The sequence below is a fragment of the Impatiens glandulifera genome, chromosome 9 (assembly GCF_907164915.1).
Source record: "Impatiens glandulifera chromosome 9, dImpGla2.1, whole genome shotgun sequence".
Taxonomy (NCBI): Eukaryota; Viridiplantae; Streptophyta; class Magnoliopsida; order Ericales; family Balsaminaceae; genus Impatiens; species Impatiens glandulifera.
In genome coordinates this window covers 20,086,528-20,098,523 of record NC_061870.1, presented here as the reverse complement: position 1 = coordinate 20,098,523, position 11,996 = coordinate 20,086,528, and the positions used below count along the sequence as shown (strand labels likewise).

At 30.3% G+C, this 11,996-nt stretch overlaps 1 protein-coding gene across 1 annotated transcript; it reads right to left on the bottom strand.

The window, feature by feature from the left end:
* Window positions 1-7,393: 7,393 nt before the first annotated feature.
* On the bottom strand, window positions 7,394-8,779 carry LOC124915958 (beta-D-glucosyl crocetin beta-1,6-glucosyltransferase-like). The gene has a single exon (XM_047456699.1). It carries the CDS (start codon window positions 8,777-8,779, stop codon window positions 7,394-7,396), a length of 1,386 nt encoding a protein of 461 aa, XP_047312655.1.
* Between the last annotated feature and the right edge of the window lie 3,217 nt (window positions 8,780-11,996).

Sequence of the window (11,996 nt, the reverse complement as noted above, 5' to 3'; positions counted from 1 at the left end):
GGTTGAACGAAGACAACTGAAAACCGAAACTAGAGAAGGCCTAACTTCAAAAAAGATAACTCGACCTACACTTGATCATTTGGCTCAAACAAAGGCTCAAAGTGTAGCTCAACCGGTTACCTACAAGGACAAACTCAATTTAGGCGCAACTAAAGAGGAAAATAAGTCGGTTTAACTCGCCAACCAAGTTACCAATTTTCCTACAAAACCAAAATCCTAAGATACCCTTGCCTAAGGGTATATATATAGGTGTTACCTCATTAATTTGAGTACAGAGAATTCATTTGCTAATTTTTCACTTTAGAAAAGAGAGAGTAGGCTTGGAGAGAAAGCAACCAACTCAAGAACAAGTGGAAGGCATTTTCGGCGAGAACTTTGTCTTCTTCGGCGACTCCGTGTTCCAGCTATATTCTTCTGGTTCTTCTGTCTTCTTTAGGTAAGCTTCTAATTCTATGTCGCTGTAATTCATGTAAGACGTCAATTTTGTACACCGACGTCGACAATCTTTGATCCTTGCGGTTGTTAATTATATTTCAGTTTGTATTTAATTGATGAATGATTAGTTAGCATAGCTTCTAAAGTCCTATGTTATATTGAGACTTAGTTAGGAAGATGTTAGGTCATGACTAGCCTCGTATCTCAATTCTAGAAGTCGCTGGAATCTTCAACAATTGATCTCTGGAGGAAGAATTGTCGATCAGTTCTTCGAGCGCGTTCCACGCGGCCTCTTCGATGAGTGTTAATGCATTCGGAGCTCTGTAGGACGAAGAACACTCATATGATGGTCGTGAAGCCAATGGCTCGACTGGCGACGAGTTACATGAGGTACCACTATCTGATTTCTACATCTGTAGAGGAATCGTCCTTGGATTCCTTTTCTCCTTGTTTCTATTAGCCGAAATGTCTTCCTAAGGCATTCATTAAGTTTGTGAGCCTCTATTGTGATGGGTTACAACAGGCTGAGGCGAAGGCGAGATCAGAGCGACATCTATGTCGAATTTCGGAAGTCCAGATCGGAAGAACATAGTGCTCCTCTATTCATCAATGCTGGATTCCAATCCCGAAGTAGATAGAAGCTAGGCGAAGAGGCTGCAATTGATTCTGAGGAAACCTCCGAGCAAGCGAGGTCAGGCTGAGAATTTTCATGTGAATCCATGGCGTTGGAAAGGAGAGAAGTTGTTGTAGGCGGAGGAAGACGAACGAATTTTCAGCTTTTCCAATTCCTTCGTTCTGATTCCTTCAAGTTCTAAGGTGCATTCATTTTGGCCCTTGAACTTGTTAAATATTTAAATTTGCTTAGGAAATCTAATTTGCAATGAATTTAATAATTCCAAATTAAATAGGCCTTTAAAATTAGTCGACGCTTAAGAAGAGATAAAGTCTCGCGTGACACGGAACATATTTTTCCCTGGGACGTCGAGATGGTAAAGACAAAAATAAAATGCGTACAAGTGGCATTCGGGCCTAAGCCCATACCAAGGAAATATCCCATTTTTCATATTATTTTTATACACTAGAGATGGTAGGACTTTGTCACTAGAGATGCCTACTTTCTAAAGAGTCCTCTAAGGACATGTTAAGAGTTGAACCATTGTCTATAAGGGTCATGTGATGGTTTTCCCTTCCATTTGGATAGAAATGTAAAAGTGCCTTGGCATGATTCATCTCGACTGTTGGGAGATCCTTGTCTTCGAAAACGATCATGTTGTGTTGCGAGATGGCGGAAATGAGGAATTTTTATGCTAAGTTCGACCCGTGCACTATTTTTTAAGAGAAACCATTTTACATATGTTTATGCGAAATTTGTTAAAAAAACTCATTTACTAACCTTACTCTGCATCCCGTAAAAAGTTGAAAATGATCAGGATCCAAAAATAGAGTTTCTCTAACATAGGCTTTTTGAATTGGTCCGTACAAGTTTCAAATCGATCCACTTGCGGATGTATCGATTTGATTGACTTTAGAGTCGTAATTTTAGTTTTTCTCTAAAAAAACTAAAGAAAAGAAAATTAGAGATTCGTTTTAAGAGTCTGTGTTTGGTTACGTATTAAGAAAGGACCTACGACGCTATGTCTTATACGCATGTCTTCATAGACAATCTTTACTCCTAAGTAATTGGTCAGTTGATGTTTGAAGGATTGTTACGTCTTCGTTTTGAATTCATAACTATTTTGCTTGTGTGAGAAAATCTTAACCATTTGGAAAACCAGCTAATACAATTCACAAGGGATAGATAAAGTTAGAGCGACATCAGTTTGTGAGACATGATTCCCGAGGGAGAACAAATGAGCGTAAATGAGGAGGATGAGGATTCGAATCAAAGATTATAAATTTATTCATTTGAAATGAAGAAGGAAGAATAAATTAATCAAAAATCCTGACAGTTTCTCTTTTGAAATTTTCAAAATTGAGAAAACTTCGAATGCAACACATTAAAACAAGTCATTTCTAAAAATGATTCTCAAAATTCCTGAAAACTTCACATGATGGTCAAAAATATTTTTAGAAGCTCATAGATATCGAGTTTAGAATTTTCAGAATTGTTGAACTCCAAATATGACACTACGAAGAGATGCATTTTTCTAAACGGATCACAAAAATTCTAAAATTTGTTTTGGACATTGAAAATAATTTTAAGAAGCTACATTTTTTATTTCATGATTTTTGAAGTCATGAAATTCAAGTTATAGCTTTTAAAAGTTTAAGATTTTGCCAAACGGGTCTTAAAAATTTCAGGAAAATTTATTTTTGAAGAAAATAATATTTTTTGAATTTTTGAAAGAATTTAAAAAATTGTTTGGACGTTTGAATTATCATTTTAAAGTTGTTTGTTAAATTCTAAAAACAACATGACTTTAAAAATTATTTTATTTTTGGATTTTTAAAGTTTAAAATCAAAATTAGATGAAATAGACATTTGTGGGTTAAATGAAAAGAAAGAAATCATAGACCACTTTAATTTTGAATTAATTAATTAATTAATTCAAAATTAAAGTACTTAGGTTATTTTAAAATATATAAAGGCCCGAGGGCGTCTTTGAAAGGTTTTGAAGAAATGGAGGAAAGTGAAAATAAGAAAAGAAATAGAACAGACTTCTTCTTCCTCCAGATCGTCCGCTCCTGGCGCAGTGGATCTCCGGCCATCATCGAAGAATGGAGCAATGCAGATCGCCTCGGAGTTGTCGTTTTCACTTGCCGTTCTACTTCTACCATCTCTCAAGCGCATTCTGATACTATCATCATGTAAGTAACAGGCAGCAGACTTATCCCTCAAATCAATTTTCAGATCGTCAAGCATCGTCTTCGTACGGTAGGATATAAATATAAATAATTTAGAGAAAATCTCCTATAGATGATCTAAATGTAGGAAGGATAACAACAGTTACAGGCTGTAACTGGCGATTTAAACGAATAATTAAGACTGATCGATTAGATCGATCGATAGCATGAAATTTAAGATTAAACAAGATCTAACATCTAAACTGAACCTAACCACAACATCTAATCAATCAATTTCAGAAACCAGAGAAAACAAGAAGCTAAGAGTGAAACGATCGATTGTATTGTACCTCAACTGTGAGAAATGAATTAAGGAGCGCCGGAAGCAGCAGCACGAAGATCTTGGTCGGAAATATATCTTGTTGCTGATGTTCTTAGTTCTTGCTTTAATGGCTTTTCGATTACAGTCTTCACGCCTTCCTTGCTTGCTTCCTTCCATCTCCTTTTCTATTTCTACACGCTAAATGCATGGAATCTCTGGCTACAGCTGGCTTTTCTGCTGTTTTTGTTGACCGTCCTTTCCTCTTTATTATTAATTTATTTTTAATTAGTTTTTTAAAACAAAAAATAGATAAAAATCTCTCTGTTTTCAAATATTATATTCATGAAAATCCAAAAGAAATAAAAAGAAATGAGTTAGTTAAATTAAATGATTATTTTGGACAAATATAACAGGAATTTAAATCCTATAATGATTAAAAATAAAGTCTTGAAATATTCAAATCATAAATACAAATATATGCCTAATACTTAACCTTGTTTATTTTGCGAGTAAATAAAATTTGAAAAAGAAAAGGTAAAGAGTCAAACATGGCTTAAGTTATTTGCCACAAATCAAACCAGGCTTAAATGGCTAGGCCAATTAGCATTCACAATAAAGGTAGAGCTCAAATGACAATTTCGAATTCATTAAATTTAAATTTCATTTTCCGTTTTCAAATTAAAATTTAAAAGATAAATATTAAAATTTTAGTTACCAATTTATAATTTATAAATAATTATTTTGAATAAATAAAATAAAATAATTAAAATTAAGGTCAAAATAGGATAAAATAATTAATATGATTAATTATTGTAATAATTAAACTCACATTAATTAATTAAGGTAATGGCCAAGAAAAATAAATAAAATAATTTGAGATCAATGTTATACTCATTTCATCTCAAATTAATTTTAAAAAAGTTAAAGTGAATTAAAATAAATAATGTAGGATAAATGTTATATCCATTTTATCTCAAATTAATTATTTGTTAAATCTCAAAAATAAACAAAAAAATAAAATAAATAGGAAAAATAAATGTCATATTTATTAAAAATATTTTGTAGGTGAAAAATAAAGACAAATGGATGAAAGAAAAATTAATTTCAAACAAGCACTAAGGCTGAAAATAGAGAGTGATATATATAGCCGAAATCAAGAAGATTCAGTGCAACAGGCCCAACAACCGGCGGATGAGCGTCCATGCTACATTCGACGCCCAAAAACGCTCCGCATAGCCCGCTGCAACAAAAGCGGTACGCTTCCACGCAATAAGGGAACAACAGACGGATGCCTCCAACGACGTCAACCTAGACGTGCGCGGATCACCCATCGCCAACGGAGCGCTAATGGAACACCCTGTGTCCGCGCTTAGGCTCAAAACAACATTGTTTTGGCTTCCCCTTAATATTCAAATGCAGAAGAAGAAAACGACGTCGTTTTCGACCTGCCTTGTCTTCTTCCTCGCGATGACAGGACAAGAACAGTTTCATCTTTTGTTAAAATATAAGATAAAATATAGGTGAGATATTATCACAATATTATATAAATTGTGATAATATCATTAATATATTATATTATATTATATTATATTATATTATATTATATTAATATAATATTATATAATATAATAAATTATCAATATAATATAGTATTATATTATATACACTAACCTCTCCCATTTTTCAAAAATGGAATTTTATTTTTCCAATTTTGACTCAATTCAGAAGGTGAAATGGTCACCCTTCTTCTGTGATCATTTCAACTACAACCTGAGGCAACATCATTTTCTATATGTGGAAATTGTTAAAGAATAAACAAAAGACCATTAATGGTATTTTAACTAAATTGACGCCACTTGTTTGATCAAGCGACCTTGAGATGCTATAAATAGCCTCATCTGGGCAAACGGGAGGCAAGGAATCCAATCCCAAGCCCTGAATCATGCCCAAGAAAAATCCGCCATTAAAATTTTCAATCTTTTTTTTGGAAATTCCGTGTAAGGCTGTAAAGCTCGGATCCAGACATTTAGAAAGCTTCTAAAAGAGTTCAGGAGTATTCTCCAAGTCACACTAAGCTTCCAATCATACTGTAATTCAATTTACAAGTATAAATTGAAATTTTAATTTCATTTCGATCAGTTTCATATACTACTTAATTGTATGATTTCTTGATTGGAGAATGATGAAGATCATTTGTAAGCTTTCTATCGATACAAAATTGAACCAATCAACTTAAATTAGAAATACCTAAATTTGATTTTGAAAATTTTCAAAATCGGGTATATGTTCTTGAATCATTACTCAAGAACATCATCCCATAAATCTTTTTAATATGTTTCTAAAGATGTTAGGAACATATTCAAACCAATTCCAATCCATCCCGATCATAAATAAAATAAAATAAATTTAGTTATTGAATTGGTCAAAGTGAGCAATCAATGTTTATGTTTTGGTTTCATTCAACAATATGAAGCATAAGCAAGCTATTGACAAGCTCATTACACTTCATCAAACCATAAAACCAAAAACCCATTTTTTTTACCTCAAAATTGTTTGAGTTGAATGAGACATCATCCTGATCGAATGATGCATCAGGATGATGTTATAAATGATCCTTGAGACTAGATGAAACTCCCCATGCCCTTGGATCAACGGATCAAAGCCTTAGTCTAAAACATCAAACCTTAAGTTTGATATTCATGACGTCTGACCGAGGGCTCAACTTGGGTTCGATTTAGGACCGAGAAAATCGAACCTCCCCTTCACCGAACCGAGAAACCTCGCACCCCGAGCGAGGATTCCTAGCCTAGGTTCGAGAGCTCTTCGCACCCCGATCGAGAGCTCCTCGCATCTGACCGAGAGCTCCTCGCATTTGACCGACGATTCCTAGCCTAGAATCGAGAGCTTCTCTCACCCAACCTAGAGCTCATCACATTCGACCGAGGATTCTTAGCCCAGGACCGAGAGCTCATCGCATCCGACCGAGGATTCCTAGCCTAGGATCGAAAGCTCCTCGCACCCCGACTAAGGATCCCTAGCCCAGGACCGAGAGCCTCCAACATCCAACTGAGAGCCTCCAACATCCTATCGAGAGTCTCCCACACCCGACCAAGAGTCTCCCGCACCTCGATATAGGGATCTCGACCCAGGACCAAGGATTTTAGCCTAGGACCGAGGAAAACGACACCCCAGACCGAGAAGGCCGGTCTTAAGGCCTATTTGGTTGAAATTTAAAAACTTCAAAATTATCATTTTTTTATTTTGAAACCTTAAACCATTTTCCACAAATCTTAAAAAATAGAAAAGAATTTTAAAATATTTTTAGGAAAAATATTTTGATATGGGTCTATTTGTGATTTATTTTTAAATCATAAAACCTTAAACTGATATTTTTCAGGTATTTCATCATCAATTGTTGACATCAATCTCATGTATCAGCATTTAAATATCATTGTACAATTTTAAATGCAAGAAAAATATGTGCATTTCGGGACAAAAAAAATTGTCCCAAAATGCCCGTTTCGGATCCCGAAATGAGTGTTTCGGGACATTTTCTCCTTCATATCCACGTGCGTTTTGGGGACCCACAGTGAGCGTTTCGGGACTCAAAATGAGCGTTTCGGAACATTTTATAATTTTATCTCTCTTATACCTACATGACATGCCACGTTGATTCTTGGACTTATTTTCTCTAATTTTTTCGTTGAATTTATCATTTTTTTTATTTAAATAAGTAGAGAAATAATCAACTCAAATTTCTATTTTATTCCATCAACATCACAATCTATTAATCGGGTCTAGTTTTTTTCTCCCATAAAACCGATAATATTAAACATTATTCAATATTTGTGATCAAGATGAGTTGTGTTTACTGCAAATGCGAACCAATTCTTTCACAACTACATCTATCTCTTGATCATCTCCTTCAATTACTAATTTCTCTTTCATTTCTCTAGCTTTCTTCCTTATCTCCTTCCCTGCATCCTCTAATACAACTTCTTTGATCACTCGAGCTATCTCTAGCCTATTCAATCCTCCTTCCTCATCTCTATAGATCTCCGCCCCGGCCCCAGCTTTCACGATCACCTTGGCATTGATCGGTTGGTCGTACTGAACAGGAACCGCAATAATAGGTACACCAAATCCCATCGCCTCAGTTAAGGATCCCCATCCACAATGGCTTATAAACCCTCCAATACTTGTATGGGTCAAGATCTTTACTTGTGGAACCCATTTATCAATTACTAAACCTCTTTCTCCAACCCTTTTAAGAAAACCTTCAGGAATGGATTCCTCAATACTAATAATCTTCTCATTCATTGGAAACCGAATGACCCATATGAAGTTTACATTGCTTTGTTCCAATCCGTAAGCCATCTCCTCTCTCTCTTCTCTTGATAAGTAGCATTCAGATCCGAAAGACACCAAAACTGTAGACGCTTTCTCTTTCATATCCAACCACTTGATTACCAGTTTTACAGTACTATCAGTTTCAACAATTATGTCATCTTCTACAGGATTAGTAACGAGCGGACCTGTGATAATGACTTTTTTCCCTAGCAAGGATGATGTATAATCAACGTAACCTTCCTCCACCTCCCTGAAAGTCTTAGTCAAGACTATTTCAGATGATCTTAAATATGAGAAATGGCTAGGCGTCCTTTCTTCAAAATTATCTTCTGCTGGTAGAGTTTCAAACATTTTTTGAACTTTCTTAGTAAAATAGGATCCTTGAGGATTCAGTTCAGGGTATGGGAATTCCACCCCTTGTTTCAAATTCATGTGAAATCCATAATAAAGGATGGAAAGACTGGTGGTGTGGAACATTACAGCTGGAATGGAGAGAGATGCGGCAACTTCTGGAGCCCATGGTTGATGGATATCATAGATAACTAGATCTGGCTTGACTTGTTTGAGAATGGTAGAGAAGTAAGGACTTGCCATGTCAAGAGCTCTCATGAGTGTATAGTTGAGGTGGGGAGGGAGACCACTGGTTGTGTGGTGGTGTGGAGGAAGCTCTGGATTGAATGGGAGTTTTATTTCTATGAAATGAAGGAAGGGATAGTCGTTTTCACTTATTTTTTTCTTGATGGAGTTGAGAATGACCTCTGTAGAACATAGATGGATAGTAAGGTTTCTCTTTTCGAGTCTTTTCGCTAGTTCTAAGAATGGAGAGACATGGCCATGAGCTAGCCATGGAAACATCACAATATTCAAGATGCTGCCTTTAGATTCCATCTCTCTCACTCTATGAAACTGATACTAAAGAGCAGGAGTAAATGTTCTATATTTTTCCTTTAGGACAAACACTTATTATAACTTCTATGTTTTTGTTTTGTAGTATTTATAGTACTTTAATGATGTAATATTTACACAATCTGATTACATATTTGCACAATCTTTTTACAGATTTCTATAATACATAAAGAAGAAACTAAAATAACCCTTGAAATATTTACAAATTTTGTTTTGCACCCTGACAATTATTCTTTTCTATATAGTTCTTAAGGGCCCGTTTGGTTGTAGATACCGAGGGGTATAATAATATTGGTATAGTATAAACTATACCAATATTATTTTTATATGATATTTGTTAAAATTTTATTATTTATACTTTATATTTATATAAAATTGTAAATATTATTTTTAAGTATAACAATTTTTTTATATCACTTATTTTTAATTTATCATTATACGTTTTATTAATATTATACATTATTTATTATTATATAATATATTAAATATATTTTATTTAGTTTTAATATTATTATTATATATAATTATTTTAATATATATATTTTTAAATATTTTAATTAAAAAATATTTATTTTTTTATAACAATAATTTTATTAATTATTATTTTATATATTTAATTATTATAAATAATATTATTTATTTTATATATTCATTTTATTTTAAGTTTATTTTATTACAATTATTAATAATATTCAAATTAAATAAATATAATTTATAGTTTATATTATAATTATTTTTTTTTATTTTTATTAATTATTAAATAATAACGGTATAATAATTTATAATAATAAACAATATTATTTCCAATATAAGTAAATATAGAAAATAATAATAATAATAATTTTAAATTCATTTTTATACGACTTATACTACATTCCTATACTATATACCAAACAAAACGTTATAAACCATATACAACTTATACTATTTCTTATAATTCATATCAAACATCAATAATCTAAATAACATATACTATCCTATACAATTTATATATCATTACAATTTATATCCTATATAATTTGTAATACGTATCAAATGCTATCTAATCATAGAAAAAAGTTATATACAAATAAATAAGTTGAAAGAAATACTATTATATTGTCATAAATAGAATACAATATTTGTATTGAATCTATTACAATTTAAATGAAAGTATTATTTTTTCTTAGAATTTGCTATGAAATTAAAAGTGTGATTAAAAGAAAATAATTGTAAGATTTTATGAAATAATTTGAAGAATTATCAACTTTTAATAATAAATCATAAAAAGATATTAATTATCTTGATTATGATATATAAATTAGGTGTGAGTGTGGATTGAAGATTTGGGTTCGTTTTTTTGATAAATTTATATTTCATCCTACTACATGAGTTATAACTTTATCATTATCATGTATCCAATCATATAAAGGGCTAATTGGATATATCATATGTTGACTCAGTTTATCATTTTTGTATAACCATATTAATATAAACAAATTGGCATTCAACCTGCTGTTTATGAAATAATATTTAAATAGGATTGTGTAAATATTTCATTTGGTGAATCACCTTTCAAAAACAAATAAATACATTATAAAAAAATAAAAAAATAAAAAATAATTTTTATTGTTGTTTTTAAGGGTGGTTCAAAAATTAAAACATAATGTGGTACATCTGCCCCAAAAATATAAATTTATTATAAATTAATAATTTTAAATATATTCTCTAATTAAATAAGATACCAATATATTCAAATCTTAATTAAATATATTATATATGTATAGTTTTTGTTTGGTAGTATTTAATTTGATAAATGAAGAAGGCATGACGTATACTCGTTGAATGTAATATTTACACAATCCTAATTTTATATATTTGCACAATCTTTTTACAAATTTCTATAATATATAAAGAAGAAACTAAAATAACCCTTGAAATATTTATAAATTTTGTTTTGTAGCTAGAACAATTATTTTTTTATATAGTTCATTAACTATAAAAAGGTTATATATAAAATAATTATATTTAATGAAATACTATTATATTTTCATAAATTAGAAAACAATCTAAGCCTAATCTATGTTTTCTAAAAATTAATAGTATATTGTCACAAATCTCTATATATTATAATTGTTTTATTGGAAAGTCTTTTAAATAAAATATAATTTAAAAACTTAAAATTTATTTAAAATTTTATTAAATTGGATAACAATATATATATATATATATATATATATATATATATATATATATATATATATATATATATATATATATATATATATATATATATATATATATATATATTCTATTTGGTTGTTTCAAAAAATTAATTAAAAATAAATGAATAATTAAATAGGTTAAATTTATTATAATATGTATTTTTTAAAAATAATATATTAATAATTTTCTCCATTATTTTTTTGAGTAATGATAAGGGGAGCGAAACATTTGCAGCGAATGGGGCAGCGAAGGACGTGGAGTGCTGAATAGACAAGTGACTCAGTATATATTTATTTTTTTCTTTATTTTCATTAATAATTTTCTCTCACTTCTCACTATTTATATTTTCTCTCTCTATATTAATTAAGACGCATTCAATAAAAAAAAAATTGATTTTTATTTTTAAAAAATACTTAATAATTAATCTCTTTAATTTTTATGATTATAAACATATTTTTTTAAAATTCAATTAATTAATTATAGACAATTATTTTTAGTATTAAATTATATTATTTTTATTCTAAATTATATATTGTTTCTAATTTGTCTTGTAGATTTGAAATTTTCTATTTCAATATGAGATAGAAGATTAGTGAAAACTATTATTGCGATGAAATGATTAAAGGCAATTTATCGATTATATTATGTTGTTTGATTTTGTAAAAGTAGATGTTATAATACATTTTGGACCATGTTTTTTTGGTAAGTTTATTTTATATTTTGGATCATGTTTTTTAGTACTTTAATTATAATTAGACTGTGTAATTTATTAATATAAAATAGTAAATTAACCCAATTAAATATTTTTAATTAAATATAACACAATTAATTATTATTTATTTTAATTTGAGTAATTTTTATTATTGAAAATAAATTTTATTTTTTTTAATAAAAAAAATAAATTATTGAGAGAGAAATAATTAAAATGTGTATAATAATCGCATATGTACAATAATTAAAAAAAAACATATTTATGATAATAAAAATTAAAGAG